This window comes from Lynx rufus, unplaced genomic scaffold (genome assembly GCF_022079265.1).
Source record: "Lynx rufus isolate CCGP_SWC_20201006 ecotype Redwood Valley unplaced genomic scaffold, mLynRuf1.p SCAF_55, whole genome shotgun sequence".
NCBI classification, from domain to species: Eukaryota; Metazoa; Chordata; class Mammalia; order Carnivora; family Felidae; genus Lynx; species Lynx rufus.
The window spans coordinates 449,318-471,804 of record NW_025814873.1 but is presented as its reverse complement, the minus strand read 5'-3'; the positions used below and the strand labels follow the sequence as shown (position 1 = coordinate 471,804).

The window sequence follows — 22,487 nt, the reverse complement described above, 5'->3', positions numbered from 1 at the left end:
CGCTCCCCCCAACTCTCGCGAGAGACCGGAAGCGCCCGCCGCTCCCTCAGGAGGCTCGCCCCGCCCCGCCCCGCCCCCCCACCGAGCTCCAATGGCCACGGCCGCCCGAGGGGTGGCGGCCAGATAGGGACTCAGGGAAAAGTGTGCGGAGGCGGTCGCCGCGCAAGGCGGGGTCTGTCCCGGGCCGCGCTGCGTGCCGCGGCGGGGCGGGAAATGTCAGGCCGTCCCCGCCTGGTGCGGGGTCGTGGGGCCCCGGAGGGCGCGGAGCGCGGGAGGCGATGGCGTCGGCGGCGTCGAAGCTGCGGGCGGAGGCCGGGCTCGGGGCGCTCCCGCAGCGGGCGCTCGCCCAGTACCTGCGCCTTCTGCGGCTCTACCCTGTGCTCACCAAGGCGGCCACCAGGTCGGCGCGCAACGGCCGCGGAGGGGACGGGACCGGGCGGGGGGCGGCCCGGAGCTCGGCCGGCCTCGGGGACCCAGCCACGTAGATGCATCCTGTGCAGGGATTTGAGTGCGAAAGGCAAAATGTCCGGGTGTCAAAATGACCTCCCAAAGGCCTTCAGTTAGCCCGAGAGCTCAGCATAGGCGGCTTGGTGCATTCGGTCCTCACAAGTAGTTGCCAGGGGCCAGACCGAAGGAAGGCACAAAGCGAAGGGCTCCAGGCACACCTCCTGCCCTGGACGTGACCTCCGGCCCAGCTTCTCCGCGGGCGGTGCGCTTGTTCTGAGGTTAGAGTGGCTCAGGCGCGACGTGTTAAGATTGGTTTTTTTAGTCAGCTTTGCATTCGGCAGAAAGGTGACAACCCCCCTCCGCCCTCCGCACTCCCCCCTCCCCCGTCTGCTGGTCAGTTGCACCCTTTGATTTGGGGTACTAAACTTTTTATGAGACATCGTCCTCCTCCATTACTTTAATTACTTAATTTTATAAGTTTGTCCGCTTTTGTTAAAGCCAGCTTTTCATAAGTAGGTACAGCACGCTTCCTGCGTGTCAGGCATCAGCAGCAATCAAGAGGGTAGGGACCCTCAAAGGCGTTTCTATTCTAGTGAAAGAGTAGAGGAGAAACAGATAAATACATAGCACAGATGAAGTGGTCGGGGAAGATGACATTTGAACAGGAGGCCTGAATGAAGGGAGGGAACGAGGGGAGCCAAACCTCCCTGGGCAGAGGGTACTTCAGGTGCAAAGATCCCGAGGGAGGAGCAAGCTAATAATGGAGGGGCGGAAGGAAGACGGTGTTGCTGGAGAAATGAAAAGCCGAGAAAGGAAGCAGATGAGAAAGAGGTAGCCAAGGATCAGCTCAAGAAGGTGCTTATCACCCATACAAAGAATTTTGACATTTTCAGCCCACAGAGCTTATCAGAAGGTAGCTGTAGACCAAGCCTTGGAGCAACCGGGCCTGTCTCCACCTCTCTACTGACATTTCTGTTGTGATCACTGTAGTTTACATGCGGGTGTAAGAAAGAATACAGGGAGATCCCTCGCACACTTTGCCCAGTTCCCCCCATGGGTAACATTTTGTAAAAGTGTAGTACAATATCACAGCCAGGCACTGGCACAGACACAGTCCACGGATCAGATTTTCCTGGCTTTCGTTCTGCTATCCCCACCTTTTGACATAGGGACCTTACACTGGGGCTGCCTTAAAAACCTGCTTCAGGGGCGCCTGGGTGGCTCAGTCGAGCGTCAGATTCTTGATTTCAGCTCGGGTCATGATCCCAAGGGTCGTGGGATTGAGCCCTGCGCCAGGCTCCGTGCAGAGTGTGGAGCCTGCTTGGGATTCTCTCTCTCTCCCTTTGCCCCTCTCCACCACTTGCGCTCTCTCTAAAAAAATAAAAAATTAAAACTAAAAACCTGCTTTAAAAAGGACTCCTCTCTACCCACCCCACCATGATCTCAGAACAGCCACGCTAAGTACATGCAGGAATGGCCCCCCTCTTGCTGGTTGCCCCCGTTTTCTGATGACATCTCTGTCCACAGTGGCATTTTGTCAGCACTTGGGAACTTCCTGGCCCAGATGATGGCGAAGCAGCGGAAAAAAGAAAACTCCCAAAGGCTAGATGTCAGTGGGCCTCTCAGATACGCCATTTATGGGTGAGTTTCACAAAGGGGCTGATCTAACCAGCAGCAGACTAACCATGACAAAGCTAGGGTATCAAGACCAAGTCTCTGAAATAACCTAATTTTGAGAAATAATTTTTAAAAAGCGTTGAAGTAATCATGGGGAAAAAGTCAGAATGATGGATAACATTAACTTGTTTTATGGTTTTCATTTTGAATCGCATGAGTGGGGGCGGCTGTCCTCATTGGGCCGAGAGATCTGAGGGCAGATAATTCACCTGAACCTAAATTAGACTTCAAGACACAAAGACCGTGAAAGAGGAAAACTACTCAAATATTGCCAGTTGTTTCTGTTATTTTCATAGCTTAAACAACCAGAAAATAAATACTTAGGAATCCTGAAAAATGTCCAGTTTCGGAATCACTTTTGGAACTGCAAAGAACACAGAGATTCAGGAGTTTTACCCAATTAAATCCACGTCACGTTCTCTGGCCAACAATAGTGATTGTATAGATGGATTGTTTTGAAGTCGTGTTTTGTTTTTGATCTAAAACTCACAAATATCCCTTCGTCTTCGGAAGCCCGCTGGTTGCAGCCACCACAGCTGTCCTGTAATGTAGATAAAGAGAAGCCATAATCCTCCTGGAGGAAGGAGGGAGTCAGGATCACCTGAGAGGCCTCACCCACTCACGGTTTATGGCGTTGACTTCCATTCCCTCTCACTGAGGACCCTGCTCCCGGCCACATAACCTGTGGCAGGACAGGAAGCCACAGCTGAGAACCACTTGTTTAAGGACTTTAGTGTCAAAAATGAGAAGACCCTTAGGTCCCTACCCCCCATTTTATTGCTGAATCTTACGGAACTGTGGATGTGTTTTACCAGCAGATGGCGTGGCTGGGTTCAGTTCTGTCCCAAGCGTTCTACACTTGGGAATGCACAGTAGCAGGACAGACAAGCCAGTGCCCAGCACCAGGCTTCACTCTTGCTAACTACCCAACAGGATTTGCTGAGAAGCTCTAATACCAGGGGTGCCCCCACTTACTTACTACTGAGCACCTCCTCTGAGCCAGGCCATGTTCTAGGCGCTGTGGACACAGCAGTGATGAGACAGACACAATCCGTCTTGTGACGCGTACCTGTAGCAGGGCGAAGAGGGCACCACGTGACTAAACAAATGAGATGAGGACATGTAGTGATAAATGCTATGAAGGCAGTGAAACAGGACCTGGAGTTGAGAGTGGCTGAGACAGCAGCTGGTGCGTCGTCCAGAACAATGAGGAGGCCTCCAAGCTGACAGTGTTGAGAAGGAGCTGGCCGCGTGAAGATTGAGGGGGGATCTGGTCTATCAGGGACAAAAGACAATGCTTGAAGCAGATTCAAAGAAAGCCTGTTTTCTAGAAGGACCACACATACCTGTGTGGTCAGGGATGGGGGGCCCAGGGAGCAGGGCTTAGGACCTGGGGTTGGGGGGTGAAGCTGGACCCAAGAAGGACACATCCAGGAAATGGCAGTCCTGCTCACCCCCGCTGCGGGGCCTCAGGTTCTTCTTCACAGGGCCACTGAGTCACTTCTTCTACCTCTTCATGGAGCACTGGATCCCTTCTGAGGTCCCCTGGGCTGGGGTCAAGAGGCTCCTCCTGGACCGCCTCCTCTTTGCACCGGCCTTCCTGTTGTTGTTTCTCCTCGTCATGAACTTCCTGGAGGTTGGTCGCTGCCATAGTACTTGCGATATAGCTCTTTGCGGGGCACAGCGATTCTTGACCTGGCATCCGTGGGTGGAATTCAGAGGGTCTGTGAACTTTCCAGCACACCAAAATTGAAACTTCTCTCTCTTGTTTTTATGAATGTCAGACACAAACCCCAGTCATATTGGCGGTACCTGTCGGTCCGCAGTAAGAAATCACGGAGGTCTTGATATCACACATCCCAAAATATCTTTTATGTTTCTGGACCCCCTGCACCTGCCTTCAAGTCTTGTCACTGAATGTGTTAAGGAAGCACATATACTGGTCTATCATAGGATTCTTTTTTTAAAAAAAAATTTTTTTTAATGTTTATTTATTTTTGAGATAGAGACAGAGCACGAACGGGGGAGGGTCAGAGAGAGTGAGACACAGAATCTGAAACAGGCTCCAGGCTCTGAGCTGTCAGCACAGAGCCTGACGCGGGGCTCAAACTCGCAGACGGCGAAATCATGACCCGAGCCAAAGTCGGCCGCTTAACCGACTGAGCCACCCAGGCGCCCCGATAAGATTCTTTTCTGAATATTTTGGTAGCTGTATTCAGTATAGTTCCCTGGCAATCTTATATATGTTATATAAACAGGATTCTGAGAAGGGGGTCTATGGGACTCACGACACAGAAGTTTCAGGCCCCTAATGGTATCGCAGAAGCCTGTGCTAAGTCAGTGCCTGAACATCATAAGTGCTCTGAAGAGGCTAACAGACCAGCATAGACTGAAAACCTCACAACTCACCGCAGGAGAGGTGTGTTCACGCAAATCACTAGGCATGTCTGTTCTAACGTGCCCAGCCTAAGACCCTTCCCAGTTCACTACACCTCCAGCCTCTCACCGTCTCTCTGTCCACTGTGTGCCTGAGATGTGTCCTGTTCTGCCCTGAAAGTAATCGTTCCAACCAATCACATTCTGCCCTGAAAGTAATCGTTCCAACCAATCACAGCAGGCAAATGCTTCTGCAGGTTTTATTTTGAAGCAGCACCTTGAGGTCTTATTACTGAAGAGAATGCCCCCGTGGCCAAAAGTGATCCTTGCGGGGGAAGCAGGAAAGATGCGTAACCTCGACCATGATCACTAATAAGTCCTTGATAGTAAGAAGAAGTGTTTGGGAAGCCGTTAGAGAACCTGAGGTAGGAAGCAAAGGATACCCACATTAGAAGTGAAGGTACAGGAGTGTCTCTTTTTTTCCTTCTAGCTACGAAAGGAATATCCTTTTCATTAATAGACAAAAACCCTAAATCCACGTATCGTATGTTACCAAGGTGTGTAAAGCGCCCAACATAAATGCCTTGTGTTGGACCACGTTATACCACACACACGATAGATGCTTCTGCATCTGCATTAAAAAATTTTTTTTTAATTTGAATATAGGTGACCCACAATGTTATGTTAGTTTCAGGTGTGCAACACAGTGACTCAACTTCTCAATACATTACGCTATGCTCACCGCAAGTGTCAGCATACGACTCTGTTAAAACATCCCTTTCTCTCTTCCCTGCGCTGTGCCGACATCTAGCATTTCTTGATCACAGACATCATGTTTGGACCACACAGTGTTTTCTAGTCCACCGTATGTCCGTCCCTTATCCAAAAAGGCTGTCCTCAACGTGTCCTCCCTGCGGTGGTACAGAGTAATACAAACGGCGGACATCTATGAGCACTTGTTCCAAGCCCCGCGTTGAGCCCTTCGTGTCATTTGAGCCACAAGGCAACCCCATTTTACAGATGACAAAGCTGAGGCCCATGGCTTAAGTTCTCATAACTTACGAGCCCTTGAATCGAGTCAGACCCAGGCTTTGTGACCCCAGAGCTTCTTTCTCCTCCACGTGAGGTTTGTTTCCCCACATTCTTGACAATCATGGTTATCCTTTTCTTTTAAATAGTTTGCAGGTTGATATGTAAAAACAACATATACACCTTTATAAGGTTGAATATCTTTTTATACACCTCCTATATTCTATGAACTTTGCTTATTTTCTATCAGTGTTGGCTTTTTCTCACTGATTGTGTGTTTGTATATATTAAGGAGATCAATCCTTTGCCGGATACAAATTGCAGATATTTTCCCCATTTTTTAGGTGTTTGTCTTTTTTTTTTTTTTTAATGTTTATTTTTGAGAGAGAGACAGACAGACAGCATGAGCAGGGGAGGAGCAAAGGGAGAGGGAGACACTGAATCCGAAGCAGGTTCCAGGCTCTGAGCTGTCAGCACAGAGCCCAACGTGGGGCTCGAATTCATGAGCCATGAGATCATGACCTGAGCTGAAGTCAGACGCTTAACCGACTGAGCCACCCAGGCGCTCCTAGGTGTTTATCTTTTAACTTCATATAAAGTTAAACATTTGAAGTTACAAAAATAGTTCATTTATAGTGTGTTTCTCCATGCAGGAGTTTAAAAAATTCATGTATTCAAATATGTGATTCTTTTTCTTTGTGGGTTTCTTTAAAGGAAGATACTGGAAATATTCTCTTAAACTTTGTTCTTTTACTCTTATGATATTATGTGCATTTTGACAAATGCAAACATAATAGAAATATTCTATATTTTCCTCCAGTATTCTTATTTTTTTAATTATATGTGGGAGATACACTTGGCTTGTTTCTTCCACTTCAACTGCAAATTCTCTCGTTGCCATTTATCAAACAATCCCGTGCCTTGAAGTGTCAACTTTATCATATACTGTCATTCTCATATGTACAGGCCATTATCTGGACTCTCTGATCTTTTGCTGGATTCTATTTCCATCGTATGTCTTTTATTTTTTAGCTTTTAATTACCATAATTATTAGTATTAATTACCATAGAGTATTTTTTAAATCTTCAGTAATTTAGGCCTCCCCTGTTATTATTTTTCAAGATAGTTATTTTTTATGCACTTACCCTTTCAGATGACATTCAGAATCACCTTATTGGGGCTCATTTTTTAAAAACTCCTGACAAGTTTTGCTTGAAAAACGCATCAATTTTGGAGGCCATTTTGGGAAACACGAACAGCCGGGCCATAAATAGCAGCTCTGGTGCCCGCTGCCAGCAGTGCGGGTCACACCACTTAATCAGCTCTGCGAGGAGCGATGAGGGTCTGTGCGGGCAGTGGGCACAGGAGGAGCCGAGGGGCGTCTCACGCCGGCTTTCTGACCAGGTGACTGGCTCCTGATCCCTGCGGTGCTAATGAGACACACAGATGTGCTGTCTCTATACAAATGGAACAAAATCCAGTTTTCAGAACCATCGTGTTAGGGTTTGGGGCCCTCCAGACCGTGGCACCCCCGCTTCAGTTCTGAGGGCAGTGGTGATCACTGACTGTCCACACTCCCCTCCTTTCCAGGGGAGAGACGCGGCTGCTCTCTCTGTCCAGATAAGAAGAAGCTTCTGGCCGGCGCTGCGCATGAACTGGCGAGTCTGGACCCCGGTGCAGTTCATCAACATCAACTACGTCCCTCTGCAGGTGAGGGCCAGCTGACACCATGCGGAGCCCGAGGGGGCCTCATCCTCCACCAGCCTTGTTCCTTCTTGGAACCATGGGTGGTTTTCTCTCCGCGCAGAATCATTAGCAGCTTTGGATGTGGACGGGCGAAGCGTGTGCCCACACCTCATCCCTTGGTCCCAGAAACATTTCTGAAAAGCCTCCAGTCCAGGACAGCTCGAGTTTTCCAGGGGCGCGGCGTTGCCAGTGCCTGGCCCCGTGGGTCACAGCTGGGCTTGTGTGCGGGAGCCGAGCGGTGGCCGTGCCCAGCAGGGTGTGGGGCAGAGGCGAGTCCGGCCTTACCTGCCCTGACATCAGCGTGCGCCTGAGCCCTGAGCGGCAAGCGGCAGGCAGGACCCTGGGGGCAGGGATGCTGTCGGGGCGCCGCGCACCAGGTCCAGCCCTTCTGGGCACCGGGGGTCGCGGCCCGAGGCAGGCTGCTGAAACTGGGCCTCCACTCGGAGCACGGTGGGAGCCTGGAGGGGCTCTGAGCTGCAGGAAGAGCTCACCAGGGCAAGGCTGAGGGGCCCGCCGTCCTGCGCCGTCTTTACACACCAAGGACAGCCCACCTGTGTCCAGCCCCAAGACCACGCCCAGGGCTAGAGACCTGGAGGCGGGGCTTGGCACAGCGTCTGCTGACGGCCGTGGGTGTATTACAGCCTCAGAGCAAGGATTTGCAACTGCATCTTAGGAATCCACTGCAGCCTTCCTACGCTCCCTCCCTCCCGTGAGGGTCACGCAGGGCAAGCTCTCACCCACCAACAAAACGCAGCAACACTCAGGCCACGTTTCTGTCCAGGGAAGCCCCGTAAAGACCCAGTGCCTGGGGTTTGGGGGAGAGCTAGTCACATAGGCACCCTCTGCCTGGTGCTTACCACAATTCCAGACTCCCAGGAGAGTCAGTGCTCAGCAGAACTGCTTTGTTTTAGCGAGCAGTCTAAGCACAGAGGCCATTCTTATCCGTTGGGGAAAGGTAGGAATCCACAGGAACTCTAAGTTCCCGGAGCCCAGGCAAGGGCTAGCCACTCTGACAGGCCTTTCCAAGGAGAGCAGCCTCAAGCTTTTTTTGCACACCATTTAAGTAACCTACTTGGTTTCCCCCTGCTTTAGAAAGGAGAGACAGACCTGAGGCAGAACCCCCTGGAGCAGAGCTCCATTGCAAGGATGGGAAGAGGGAGGGAGGTGCAGGCCGGGTGGTCACTCACACACACATATACACACACACACACCAAGGAGTAGCAGAAAACCAGAGGTGGCAGTGACACAACCACAGTCACTGCAGGGAGTTAAAGGAAAATGAAAATCAGTTAGTTTCATTGACTTTAACAACAATCCTCATCAGTGACCTTCCCAGGAGCAATTTCAGTGGCTCCGTGAGGGCTGAAGCCAGACTGCTGTGAATTGAGCAGTGGGTGGGGAAGTAGAAAAGAAATCGTTAAGTCTGCGAAGTTCTCTCAAGAAGTGTGTGACGAGGTGAGGAGAAGTGATAGGAGAGGGTCTCTGAAGCTTGGAGAGGCCATATTCTACCCTAAAGAGGGTGCATGGGGTTTGGACACAGGCAGAGGGATGCTTTGGACAGAGGCTCTTCTTCACTAAGACAAGAGAGTGGTGCCTGTTCACTGGTGACCTCCCATCCATACCTCTTTCCTTGGGGAAGGCAGAGGCCAGGGCGGGGCCACACTGAGGCAAAAGGAGGTAGGATGGGTACTTCGAGGGGAGAGGAGGGGCAAACCTGTAGAGGACGGCAGAGGGAGCCGACTGGAGCCCCTCGTGTGCGTGGACCTAGGGCCCCAGCGTGGCAGGGGAGCAGGGAGAATGGAGCTTTGCCAAGGAGTATAACCAAGGAACAGGGAGGGAAGGCAATGAGGGCTTTGGGCCTTGTATTCTAATGTATGTAGCAAAGGAAATAGACACAGAAAGGCAGAAGGGCTGAGGATGTGAAGGGGTCTGTGGATGGGAGAGTAGGAGAGCCTGGAAAATGGAACCCTTCTGGGCACCCTGGGACAGAGCGCCAGGAGGCTGTGGTCACGGTTTCCATTTGAGGTGGTCGCAGGCAAGTGCCTCAGGGGCAGTGAAGCTTATTAAGCAAATACTGAGCAACTACTGTATGCCCCACTGTTCTAAACTCTAGGGGTACAGTGATTAACAAGACAGACCAGACCGCTATTTTCATGGAGCTTATATGCCAGGGAGACTCCCTGACTAAAGGCATTTCAGGTGGGAGTACATCCATGAGAGCATCAAAGCAGGGTAATGGCTTGGGGTGGGGGGGCTGGCGGCCACCAGTGGGCTGGGTGAGGCCACCACTTGACCAGTCCTGGGCTGGGAAGCTAAGCCAGGAGCTAGTGCTCAGCGAAGGAGGATGTGGGACAGTTCTCGTCAGTTTCCCCTCCTGGCCTGTAACATGGCTAGGCAGAGTCCCGCTCACCCCTCCAGCACGGTGCTCAGTACAAAGTAAGGCTCAGTGAATACAGTAGTAGGCGGATGGGCTCAGTCCTGGGGGATGGGTGCCTGGGAAGCGCAGTCAGGACTTCGCTCACTGTGGCCTGTGTTCGCTTTGGCAGTTCCGGGTGCTTGTTGCCAACCTGGTGTCTCTGTTCTGGTACATCTACCTGGCCTCTCTGGGGAAGTGAAGATGGCCTGCAGTGAACACACCCAGCTGTGTAGGGACACCTGCCTAGGGTGAGAGAGCAGAAACCACCTGGTCAAGACTGTAGCTGACTCCAGATCACGTGGTTCAAGATGGCGAAACAATCTGTGAATGTAAGAATCTCGTGTTTTAAAAAGGTAGAAACTGTCTTCGGGTGATGCTGCCTCAGAGTCGTAGAATGCAGTAGCAATGATTGCACTTGTCACCCTGAATTGAGTTAGGACAACAATAAACTATAATGTAGCCTTTTCCGTGATGGTTTTAATTTCTCAGAATAATTGCTGTCACTTTGGAAGAAGAAATGGGTGGCTAGAGGGCTGATTTTTTTTTTTTTACTTTAAAAAAAGTTGTGGTTAAATCTGTTCTACAACTGCTTACCTCCGTGGAGCCGTTGGAAAAGGGCCCTTCTAGAGCAGGATTTCGCCCTGCGAGAACCATACGCCACCTTTCAGTGGATTTTCTGCTCTGTTATCACTCGTTCGTTAACCTTCCTTCTCACCTTTTCTCATTCTCAATATCCCATTCTTGTTTCATAGCTACAATACCCTTGGATCTTAATTTTATATTAAAAAATCTCTCTTCTGTTGCATATGCTGTTTCTATTTTCTCAGGGTTCACGTTTTTTTTTTTTTTCTTTCCTTCCTGTTTTGCTCTTTCTCCCAATCAGGATTTCCCCCAAAGTCTGCTAATCATACATCAGTGTTTAAGAGTCAGAGCCACTCAGGTGGTACCCTCAGTGTGGGCTGACCAATTTGGCTGGAGATGACTCATTTTCAGTAACTGAGGCCTTTTCTCTTAGACTGGTCAGTTTTCCCAGAGAGGAATTCTTTAGTTTCTTGCCCAGCAGAAGGGTCGTGGTTGTAGCAGAGCATGGTATAAGCCTAGTGGCCAACATTCTTGTGGCTAACTAGAGGAAAAGAGTTAGAGGTCCTATTAGTATGTGAACTCCATAATCTCAGCTGTACTGCTGTATCTTCGTCTCTGTGGTCTGGTGTCCTCAGATCCACAGTCCTTCTGGTTTAAATCCTCCGGAATGAACGTCTTCTGCCATGATGGAGGTGAGGTATTCACCTGAGGGTACAGGTCACGGAGGGTGTGCAGACGACAGTCTCTTAAAGGCTCTTCAGTCAGTCCTCCTTTGTTCAACCCTGTCCCCTTCCTAAGAGGTGGGGCTACGGCTTGTAACTCCCAGATTCTTCCAGACTCACTGGACTAACTGAGCTTGTTCTTGGTTTCCCCACAATACTGGCAACAGATGCTCCATTTCTCAGGTCAAAGGTGATCTGATTTCCAGCTTCCAAAATTTTGTCAACTGATCTTTTTGCTTTGTTTCTTCCTGTGGACTAATTTTTTTCCTTTCAAAATCTTTTTACTATCATTTTAGTAAGCAGCCTTCTGGAAGAAAGAGGCATGAATGTATGGTTTCAAGACACCACGTTTGTTTGTTTGTTAATTTATTTAAAATAATGTTTGAGAGAGAGAGAGAGAGCACGAATGGGGGACGGACAGAGAGAGGAGACAGAATCTGAAGCAGGCTCCAGGCTCCCAGCTGTCAGCACAGAGCCCGATGTGGGGCTCGAACCCATGAGCTGTGAGATCATGACCTGAGCCAAAGTCGGACGCTCAGTCGACTGAGCCACCCAGGCGCCCCCAAGGCACCATGTTTAAACAGAGATCTGGGTATTTCTGTGGAACAGATGCATTCTCCAAAACCCAGAGTGATTTTTTCCAACTCTTGATTTTGGCTCAGGTCGTGACCTTGAGGTCATGAGATTGAGCCCCGCATTGGGCTCTGCACTGGGTGTGAAGCTAGATTGGGATTCAATCTCTCAATCTCTCTCTCTCGGCCCCTCCCCATCACACACACACACACACACTCTCTCTCTCTCTCTCTCTCTTAAAGAAACATTTAAAAAAGTGTAAGTCAGATCATGTCAATTTCCTACTTAAAAATCTGCAAAGATGACCCAGCAATTCCTTTTCTGGGTGCATACCCCCCTCCCAAACTGAAAGGGACTTGAAGAGATATTTGCACACTTAAGTTCATAGCATTATTCACAGCAGCCAAAAGGTGGAAGCAACCCAGTGTCCAGTGATGCATGATGGATAAACAAAATGTGATATATGCATAAAGTGGAATATTATTCAGCCTTAAAAAGGAACTTTGACACACGCTACAACACGGATGAACCTTGAGAACACTATGCTGAGTGAAACAAGCCGTTCCAAAAGGACGAATACTGTGTGACTCTACTTACACGAAGTCCCTAGAATTGTCAAGTTCCTCCAGACAGAAAAGGGAAAGGTGGGACCTGGGGGCTGGGGGGAGGCATAGGGAGTCTGTGTTTAATGCAGACAGTGTCACTTTGGATGGTGGAGTGGCCGCACTATAATGTGAGTGTACCTGACGCCTGGGTGAGATGGTGGGGCACCTGGCTGGCTCAGTCAGTAGAACATGGGTCTCTTCATCTCAGGGCTGTAAGTTCAAGGCCCACGTTGGGTGTAGAGATTACTTACAAAAACAACAACAAAAAACCCCACCTTTTAACAAAACCCCGAACTGGTTAACGGTCAATTTTGTTACATGCATTTTGCCGCAGTAAAACCAAACAAACTCGCTGGTTTCCTAGTTATACTAGGTTCTCTCTGCAAGGCTCCCTCATCTCTCCTAGCTCCTCGTGGCCTCAAGGCTGGGACTCCCAGAGGCGGGGGCCCCCAAGGAGTAGACCCCCCGCCCGCCCCCTGCGGGGTCACACACCCCTGTGACCACACCCCTTCCCCCTCCCCCCCCCCCGCCCTGTCACACACATCCGCGGCCCCATCTCACACACACAGGCACGCACCGCCCTCTCACACACGTGGCTCTCTTTCTCACACACACAAACACCCTGCAGCCCCGCTGCACACACCCTCGCCCCCCCCCCGACCCGCAGCTCCCTCCCCCTTTCTCACATATACACCCGCGGTCCCCCCTTTTGTCTCACACACACACACACACCCGCGGCCCCGCCGCTGGCTCTGGCGCTCCCGTCGGGCTCCCGAAGGAGGCTCCACGCGGGCAGCGCAGGGCAAACGGGAGGCGCCGCGTGAACGCTCGCCGTCTGAAGGCAGGAATGACTAGCACGCCGGCCTTCCGCACCGGATCCGGGGAAAAGGTCTCAGCCCCGTCGCGCACCACACCCCTTCCACTTTGTTTCCGGAAGTTGATTTTGCCTGGCCGGGGCGGGACTTCCGTCCCGGCGCTGTCAGCCGGCCGGAAGCGGGCGCCGGAGGAATCGTGTCCCCCGCGGCGCGCCGTCCTCCCGCGAGCGCCTGCGCGGAGCCGGCGCGCGACGGGCGCGGGCATGGCGTTCCGACAGGCGCTGCAGCTGGCGGCCTGCGGCCTGGCCGGAGGCTCGGCCGCCGTGCTCTTCTCGGCCGTGGCGGTGGGAAAGCCCCGCGCGGGCGGGGGCGGGGACGCGGAGCCGCGCGTGGTCGAGGCGCCGGCGTGGGCGGGGTCCGCGCGCCCCGGGCCGGGCGTCTGGGACTCCAACTGGGACAGGTGCGGGGCCCGCGGGTGGCGTCGGGCGCGTCGACGGTCGGGCGGTGGGGACCCTGCGGGCCGCCTGCCGTCCCGTTGGGTCTGAGACGGCTGGTTCCGCCGAGGCGCGGGCGAGACCGGCTCGCGTGCGGGCTTGTGTTCCGGATCTGGCCGCGAGGCCGGCCGTGGGGGCGGGCGGAGGCGCCCGCGGCCCCCGGAGCCCCGGCCGTGCCGCACGACCCCGCCGCCGGCCCGGGCCGCCGAGGCTGCCTCGGGGGTCGTGTTGAGAGAGCAGTGCGCTGCCTGCGCACCGGGGAGCCCGGGGCGGCGATGGTGGGCGGTGGACGGAGGGCTTAGATCTCCCTGTCTTCGTTTCCCTCCCTCGACTTCTGAACGCGCGGATTGGAGGATCCTTGCCTCCCAGCTGAGCGGAATGGGGACGAGGGGCCCAAAGGATGCTAGCCTGGCCCCTCAAGGGACCTGTGTGCGGGGAAGATGTGCGTCTTGGATACGCGCGCGAGCCATCGGCCACACGTGCTTATCGAGCGCTTGAGATGTGGCACCTGTGATCAGGAAACATTTTTTAGTGTTATTTGATGTTAGTGAATTTAAATTTAGAAATCAAAGCAGTGCAGGTTTTTTAATATAGGTTATGTGTTGCAGTGGTGGTATTGACACGTTGGATTAAATAAAGTAAACTTTTGAAATTTCACCTGTCCCATTCTACTTTTTAAAGGTGGCTTTTTGGAAACTTACATTTGTTGCTGGTGTCCTGTTTCTATTGGACAGCACTGGTCTGGAGTCTGGGAGTGGCCACTGTGGGATGGTTTACGCAACCCCAGCTCCTCCTCTGTCGTTTATCTGAATGAGTGCACAGAACTGGTATTGACTAGCAGCCTAGTTGTATCACGAACTTCACGGGTATTTTCTTTTAGAACCTTTAATTAAAATAAAGACTTAGAATACATTTACAGGAAAGTTGGAAAGATAATAAGCCTTCCTGTATACTGCACACCTGATTTCCTCTTTTACTAACATCTTACTTTAGTATGGTTTATGTGTCATAATAAGTGAACCAATATTTGTGTGTTAACTTTTTTTTTCTTTTAGCGGTTGTACTTTTTTGCGGTTTCTTCAGTTTTCAGTTATTGTTGTCTCTTCCAGGATCCCACGTGACAATTAGTCATGTCTCCTCAGGCTTCTCTTGACTGGCAGTTTCTCAGACTTTCCTTGTTCTGATGACTTTGACCATTTTGAGGATGGTTATCGGGAATTTTATAGAACGTCCCTCAAATGGGATTTGTCTGTTTTTCTCATGATTGGACCAGGGTCATATCCTTTTTTTTTTTTTTTTTTTTTTTTTTTTTTTTTTTTTAACATCAGTACAACTTCTGAATTTCTTAGGGCTTTTTAAGGAAACAAGGTGGACTCTGACTCTGTTTGAAGCAGCCCTGGACTCACTTTATTGGTTGAGGCTGACACACTGTATTTGTTCACCAAGTCTAGATTTATGAAGGGGGATGCTGTCTGTGCTGGAGAGTTCCAGGACCTCATCCAGTGAATCCTCCAGCCTCTTCCTGAAGAACCTCATCCAGTCTGGGCTTTCTGTGTCTGTGCCTGCCATGCCCAGGGGTCTTCTCTGGCTCAGCCCTAGGTTCTAACCCTAACCCTAACCCATGTGGCATCTCAGCCTATCTGTATTAGGGCACCCCAGGTTTGCCCTGCAGAACCCTTGAGTCGCCACCCCTCCCCCCAGACCTTACGCTTTCACCACTGTCTCAGCTGAGTATGTTCTTTCCCTAGCTCTGCCCATGACATAGACCTTTAGCTCTTACTAGTTTCAGTTCTGGGAGCCACCAGACATGCTTGTCTTCATGACATTTGGTCATTTCTCAGCATCTTTCCTGCTGCTGTCCTCCCACTTTCCCATCAGCTCTTCCTCACCTTTCCAAGAGTGCCACCCAATCGACTTCATGATGCTGGGAACGTCTTCCTCCTCACTGTCCACCATGATCGCCACTATCCCATGTGCTGCTGAGCATTTCAAGTGTGCCTAGCGTGACTGGAGAAATGGGAGTTTTATTTTAACTTTCATTATCTTGATTGTAAGTAGCCACATGGCCAGGGGCTGTCATTCCTCTGTGTCAGCAAGTTCATACTGGCCTTCTTGTGGGCACTGCACTCCCCCAGCCCTCCCTCCGCTGCCCCTTCCTGTTACCTGGTTTCATTTTCCCCATGTCACTGACCACCTGGCTGTTACCAGTCTTCGCTAGAACGTAGGTAGCACGAGGGCTTCGCTTGTCTGCTTCATTCGCTGATCACCCCAAACAGGCCTGGTGCTTGGGTCTGTGCAGTAAATGAGATGTGCTCTGGGAGGAGGGACTCTCAGGGGCCAGTGGCAGAAGGCAGAGGACAACTGGCTTGTCCCTGTGCTTTCCTAAGACAGAAAGACTGGCTTGCCGGAAATCTCCAGACTGAGTTGTGAACAGGGGTCACAAAGATGACACCTCTCCTGTTTTTGTTTTTTTTTTAATTTTTCAATGTTTATTTTTGACAGAAAGAGAGAGACAGAGACAGAGCATGAGTGGGGGAGGGGCAGAGAGAGGGAGACCCAGAATCTGAAACAGGCTCCAGGCTCTGAGCCGTCAGCACAGAGCCTGACGCGGGGCTCGAACTCACGCACCGCAAGATCGTGACCTGGCTGAAGTCGGACGCTCAACCGACTGAGCCACCCAGGCACCCCTCTCCTGTTTCAACATTAGGCGAGAACCGCTGTCCTTGGTGAACCTGCGGAAGAGGAACCTGGAATCTGGAGAAGAAGAACTGGCCTCCAGGCTGGACCACTACAAAGCCAAGGCCACGCGACACATCTTCCTCATTAGGCACTCCCAGTACCATGTGGATGCTTCCCAGGAAAAGGACCGCACGCTGACGCCCCTGGGTACGTGCTGGTCGCACCGGGCTCCATTGTACCTGTGTCAGGGGCCTGGCCAAGATTCAAGCACGGTCATTAACAGTGATCGTCAGCCCGACTGACACAAGACAGTCGTTGAAAACACCCTCGGCTTTAAAAAATCGATGGTGAGGCTTGCAAGCGATCAGATCTGAGGCACAGCAGAGGTGTTCTGTACCCCCGACGCCCTGTGGGTGCCTACTGTGCACCCTGTGTGCTTGACTCAGCCTGCTGCTGAAGACCCTGTGTCTGCACATGCAGGTCTGTTTAGAGTCGGCTTTGTGATAAACCGACGAGACCGGGTGACAGCCGCTCTAACTGGCCAGAAGTGCCGCGTGTTGCAGTTTCTGGCCGTCGTGAGCGGCACTGCCGGGCATGCCTGTCCACCGTGTGCTGCATGCAAGCATGTCTGTAGAAGAAACTCCAGGAGGAGAAGTACACAGTGGTCTGCGCTGCACTTACCCATTTGTGCGCGTATTGAAAAATTCAGATGGCATAGAGGGCTTGGCAGTCTGTTCTCCAGCCTCCTGTGCTGGTCACTCTGAGGCCATCGGGTCTTTATGTGTTGACATCTGTGATGATTGCACAGCTGGTGGATCGGTGGCACGTTGCGACTCCATCTTTGGGCAAAACTGAATAAAAGTGGCATGAGGGACCCAGAAATAGTAAACAGGACCCTACCTAGACTTCAGCGAGCCTCAACCTTAGTCATTGTTTTCAACATTTCTTCTGGATGGGGCTGAAGGTAACTGGATTATCTCATTGGTCTAACCTGCTGAGTGCCTGGCCCCCAGTTAGGCCCAGGCCCCAGGAGGGCCTGCCCATCTTGTCCCCCAACCCTCATGGTACTTGGGTGAGGACTGGGGTATTTGTAAACAGAAGAGGGGCTGCAGCAACATGGAATTCTCTGGTGTGTTTCACCTTCAAGGTCGTGAACAGGCTGAACTGACTGGGCTCCGACTTGCAAGCTTGGGCTTGAAGTTTAATAAAATTGTCCATTCGTCCATGACCCGTGCCATCGAAACCACTGATATCATCAGCAAACACCTGCCAGGTGAGTGCCCTGCCGCCCCAGGCCCCTTGGCGGCAGGACTGAGATGGGAGGGCTCTGGGCAGCCTCTCCCGAAGGGGTAACCTGAGTCCCTGCTTTTCCTGTAGGCGTCTCCAAAGTCAGCACAGACCTGCTGAGGGAAGGCGCCCCCATTGAGCCTGACCCACCCGTGTCCCACTGGAAGCCAGAGGCTGTGGTAAAACCCCCACTCCCCCGGGGAGCACCCCCTGCTCCACCCCCCCACTCTCTCCACACCCCTCGACCTGTGGCCTGCGTGCTGCCCCTATGCTTAAGATTCTCTACTCTGCCCCCAGCAGTATTACGAAGATGGGGCCCGGATCGAGGCCGCCTTCCGGAACTACATCCACCGGGCAGACGCCAAGCAGCAGGAGGACAGTTACGAGATCTTCATCTGCCATGCCAATGTCATCCGCTACATCGTGTGCCGGTGAGGAAACAGTACAGACGCAGCCGCTTGGCCTAGTGTAGGGCGGGCCGCCTGGCCAGTGGTGTTTCCTGGGTGAAACCCACATGGCCACCTGCTTAGGGCTCTGTGTGCCCTGGACTCCTCGCACCGTACAGTCTATTTCCCCCCATCTTGGGAGACAGTGCAAACATTCTCTTTCCAGTTTATACTGTTTGTACCTAGTACCCGCCAGTGGGTCCTGCCACAGCGGATCCTGTGGCGGCATTTGCCTGACGGTGCTTTCGTGTTTCCCTCATTCTGCATTTCTTCATTCAGATTCTTTGGTAAGAGCTCACTCTCACTCTGCATTGGTTTGTTTGTAGGATTATGGACTCACAGATCTTTAGTTGGCGCCGTGGGTCGTAACGCATCAGCACGTCGCTGCTCTGGCTGCCCCAGCATTGGCTGCTGGGCCTCACTTCCTGGCACTATAGTAGGTTCCGGAGCCCCCATGAGCGACGCCTGCCCTGAGGCGCAGCTGTGTGTCAGAGGGCTCTGGAGGTGGTTAGGCTGGCTGGCGCTTACGTATCTGACCAAAGCTCACTTAGTGCAGAATGTGAAATAGCCGTAAGCCCAGCCAGCCCCCGGACCCACCAGAAAATGTGTGTCAGGCATTTGAGTAGCTGTGGGATTTCCCCTTCTCGTGAGATGACAAGTATGGCAGCAGCAGGACAGGACACAGCCCGGCCGGCTGGCCTGTGGTGCTGTCCAAACCTACGCCTAGGGTCTCTGCTGACCCTGCTTGACCCTCGGGCCTGTCGCCAGAGCTGGGGGGTGGGGCGCGCGTACAGCCTCTGGTGAGAAGCTCAGAGCATCCGGGGCAGGGTGCACAGGGACGCCAGGCCACACGGAGGGCGACTTGAGACGGGGCTCCACACCCTCCAGCTAAAGTGCCCCCAGAAGGCGTAGTCTGGGAGCTCCTGTGTACAACACACCGTTTCCTCCGCGCCCTCCTGTCTGCTGCTCTTGGCATGCGTGGATCAGCCGTGTGTGAGCACCATCTTCTAACACGGCCTGGGGTAGGCTGACGTAGGCGGCCATTAGGAAGTGACCCCAATGCTGAAAACACAGAAGTAATCGTGGGTTTGGCGTAAAGGTGGCCCGTGTGACAAAGGGCTAGAAGGAACCAGAGCATCCCCGTCACGGTACATGAGGGCCCTGCAGAGCCTGGGGGAGACGTGAAGAAGACTCGAAAGCAGCACTAAGGTAGCTCTCCCCGAGGCTGTCGGCCGCAGGGTGAGCCGCCGGGATGGCGCTCGTCCACTGGGACATTCGGGGCTCAAAGGACGTCTGACGACTCAAAGGGAAGCCATTACGACACTGGGCTTTTCAGCAACTATCGCGCCTAAAAAGCATTTCTAAGAACAAGAAGACACTGCTCTAAGGATTATGGGTTACACCACCCGGTTCCCGGCAGTGAGCGGGTCAGGAGTGGGTCTTCTGCACCGTCTGGCGCCCCCTGCCCCCTTCTGATTACACTGGAAAGAGATCAGCCACACTCACCTGTAGAAACCGTGTGTTTCTGACTCACCTGCACCTCTTGAGCTGGGTTGGTCCCCTGACTCGATGGGCTGGTGTCTGCCCAGCCCTTCCCTTTGCGGGTCCTGGCCCCGGGAAGGTCTGAGGGGTGACTGAGCCCCCTGTTCCAGCATGTTCTTTCTCTTCCAGGGCGCTGCAGTTCCCCCCAGAAGGCTGGCTCCGCCTCTCTCTCAACAATGGCAGCATCACCCACCTGGTGGTTCGGCCTGATGGCCGAGTGGCGCTCAGGGCCCTCGGGGACACGGGGTTCATGCCTCCGGACAAGATCTCCCGCTCCTGAGGGCTGCCCGGAGGACCTGCTCTCCAGGTCCCCAGCCTGGTTCGCACAGGTGCCGCCACGGACACGGCTCCTTCCCCATCTTCCTTCCACAGGCTTAGCTGCGGTGATGCTGTTTCTCGGGGAGGAAGGTGAAAAAGCACGAATGTCTTTAGTATCTAAAATGTGGCGTTTCGGTCTGTACTTCGGCCCAGGATGGAAAAGGGAATCATCCGAGCAGATCAGCCTGATTTCTCTCTTGGGGTTCTCTGCCCTGTCTGCCAGGACGGGGCCTCACTGACGCTGTCTGCGGGGACTACGGCCAGTTTGCCCAGGCGTCTTTGGTTGTGACCGCTGTTGGCCACGTGAGCCCCTCGAGGCTGTCGGCAAAGTCCATTAGGCACGAGGGGCTCCACGGAGGAGGGGCCACCAGTGCTTCCATTCAGAACTTGTCATACATTCTTCTCATTTCTTAAACCTCTATCACTTAAATATTTGTCAATTAAAGATTCTATTCATCTGGGTTCTTGCTTTGGTAACCACTCAGTCTGGAGTCCTGCACCCGTGACACTGCTGGGTTTGAACTGCCCTGTGTTGTTAGGCCTTTCCCGGCACCTCAGAGGAGCATGATGGGTGAGGGAGGGGACCGGAGAGCGACAGTGCAGCCAGGGTCCTGTTTCAGTAAAATACCAGACACTTTAGTCTGCCTCTGGCTGTTAACCCTTTACACTTACGGATGAAACTGTTTAGACGTGATGTGTCCATTCCAAGTATTTGTTAACTTAGGAGAAACTTCCTGTGAGGTGGTTATGAACATTTTCTGCAATCTGTGCAACTAATTGGGACATCTGATCCATTTCTCTGTAACTTTGGAAATAACTGCAAAATAAAATTTTATTTTACTGGTTTTTCAAGGTGCTATTGTGAATGTTTTAAAGAAAACAGGAGCCCAGACTTGCCAGAATGCTGCAGCAGCGGTGGCAAGTGTTTTCCACGGTGATGTGTTTCCTGGGGTTGACGGCCTTGCTGGGCGTGTACCCACCAGGGGCCAAGGCCCAGACCCAAGATGCACCAGCCCCACGGCACTTTCTAGAAAGTTGCGACATGCCAGGGGCTGTGCCGGCTTCTCAGAGGATACAAGTGACAGGCAATACATCTGACCTCCGGTGTGCATGACGCGTGGGAACCCGAGTCTGAGCCCTGGACCCTCAGACCAGCCAGGACCTGAGGTGGAGGTAGCAGGCCCTTCCCCTCCTTCCTCAGGGAAGTTGGTGCTGCCGCCTCTCTCATCTTCAGACCTGCCTTTCCGGCAGCATTTCACTTGACCTTTGAGATGCACGGCAGCATTTTGGAAACCAAAAACAAGTCCACATCGCGGGGAGGCAGGTGAGGAGCAGGAGGTCGGTGCTAACATGGGGTCGGGGCTCACTGATGTCTGAGGGGACAGGGACTCCAGACTTCTGGGATGTCAGCAGCACTGTCCCAAGTTCGGCCCAAATGAGAGCTGTATCAGGAACCCACATCTGGGAACAAACAGCACTTGGTTCCTATGGTGGCCTGCTGCTTATTCCAAAATACTGTCTTCTGAGACCATCAAGAAAGGAACGGAGTGCATCTGTAAGCAAAGACAGTACTGGCGGGTTTTGTGCGCAGCTGCAACATGCGGGTGTAAGACAAGGAAAGTGCAGGCCCGGTGAGCACACCCAGCTGAGGACGAAAGGGCAGTGAGTGAGCGATGGCCTCTGAAGCCACACCCCGTCACAGCAGTAATCCCACAACCCACCATTTCCTCTCGAAGCTGTGAATGTTTCTGGGAGTATCTCCAATTATTCACGAGGATCCGTCTGTGGTCCTTGTTGGGGAAGGTCTTCAAAAAGACGTGACTGCCAGTCGACCTGTGAGCTGGCCCCACACACCTGGAAGCTCCTCACCCTCTTCCCTCCTTGGATATGGACTCCGCTCACCTTTCCTGCCCACGGAGCCTTGAGATGGTGACGTGGGACCGAAAACGTGTGTACAGCATGCGTGAGTGAACCGCTGAGGCTTCCACAGAAACTTCTGGAGGGTGGGTGCAGGGATCTGTTTCATCCTCCCACCCGAGACAGGCCTCCTACAGAAGTTCTTTGGCTTGTTACACCTGGAGCGGCCGGCCTCTTTCTTGGTTTCTCTCTGCCCCCGTATGGGGACCAGTTACACATTTCTCCCGGAAACTCCCAAGAGGGTTGCAAACCAACACCTGCCACGTGTGGCAGGCACTCATTCTAGAACAGCCTGGCTCTGGTTTTCCCCCAGGCGACGATGGCGGGGGCTTTCCTGTGTCCCTCGTGTGTCAGCCGGTGCCACAGCACCACTGAGTGGTCCCCAACACCTCTTCTGAAAAACTTACACTCCATTTGTTAACATCACGAGACCGGTTTCATTTCCAAGGGCGATTATGAAATCTGTGCTAGCTTAACTCAAAGTTTTTCACAACCATGTTAGGAACAAAAAGGGCCAAAAAACAGCAAATTCACCACCATCAGATTAATGTACTGTTTCATCACAACACTGCTTAAGATTTTACTAAAAACGGTACTTGCCCAGACACCAGTGAGAGCAGTCTTTCTGAAAGCTTAGAATTATTACCACATGGTTTTAATAATGATTTCATTAAGTAGCTTAAAAAACAATGCAAAATCACCTTAAGACACACGATAATGCATTCATTGAGGCCAGGGCCACCTTCTATAAACAAATGAGGAAATAGTCAAAGACGACCTAAAACCCCAGAAAACAAGAACCACAGTCTGCAAAA

General features: G+C 52.4%; 2 protein-coding genes across 3 annotated transcripts; both read left to right on the top strand.

Annotated features, from left to right (window-relative positions):
* The first annotated feature begins 185 nt into the window (after window positions 1-185).
* On the top strand, window positions 186-10,208 carry PXMP2 (peroxisomal membrane protein 2). Its single transcript, XM_047101071.1, has 5 exons — window positions 186-400; window positions 1,975-2,088; window positions 3,598-3,760; window positions 7,121-7,240; window positions 9,823-10,208. Exons 1-5 carry the CDS (start codon window positions 279-281, stop codon window positions 9,889-9,891), a joined length of 588 nt encoding a protein of 195 aa, XP_046957027.1. The 5' UTR covers window positions 186-278; the 3' UTR covers window positions 9,892-10,208.
* Window positions 10,209-13,231: 3,023 nt separating this feature from the next.
* PGAM5 (PGAM family member 5, mitochondrial serine/threonine protein phosphatase) lies at window positions 13,232-20,601 on the top strand. 2 transcript variants are annotated; one of them, XM_047101057.1, is made up of 6 exons: window positions 13,232-13,449; window positions 16,191-16,369; window positions 17,310-17,435; window positions 17,540-17,628; window positions 17,750-17,880; window positions 19,567-20,601. In XM_047101057.1, exons 1-6 carry the CDS (start codon window positions 13,253-13,255, stop codon window positions 19,715-19,717), a joined length of 873 nt encoding a protein of 290 aa, XP_046957013.1. In that variant the 5' UTR covers window positions 13,232-13,252; the 3' UTR covers window positions 19,718-20,601. The 2 variants fall into 2 exon arrangements, with proteins under 2 accessions (XP_046957013.1, XP_046957012.1); XM_047101056.1 differs by having other exon boundaries at window positions 17,747-17,880.
* The last annotated feature ends 1,886 nt before the right edge of the window (window positions 20,602-22,487 follow it).

Bases quoted from the DNA above. Each gene is read 5' to 3' on its own strand.
- PXMP2 (XM_047101071.1), top strand. From the start codon at position 279: ATGGCGTCGGCGGCGTCGAAGCTGCGGGCGGAGGCCGGGCTCGGGGCG. The intron at 401-1,974 runs GTCGGCGCGCAA...CTCTGTCCACAG, and splicing joins CTCACCAAGGCGGCCACCAG to TGGCATTTTGTCAGCACTTG. The intron at 3,761-7,120 runs GTTGGTCGCTGC...CCTCCTTTCCAG, and splicing joins TCGTCATGAACTTCCTGGAG to GGGAGAGACGCGGCTGCTCT.
- PGAM5 (XM_047101056.1), top strand. From the start codon at position 13,253: ATGGCGTTCCGACAGGCGCTGCAGCTGGCGGCCTGCGGCCTGGCCGGA. The intron at 13,450-16,190 runs GTGCGGGGCCCG...TTTCAACATTAG, and splicing joins TGGGACTCCAACTGGGACAG to GCGAGAACCGCTGTCCTTGG. The intron at 16,370-17,309 runs GTACGTGCTGGT...TTCACCTTCAAG, and splicing joins CCGCACGCTGACGCCCCTGG to GTCGTGAACAGGCTGAACTG.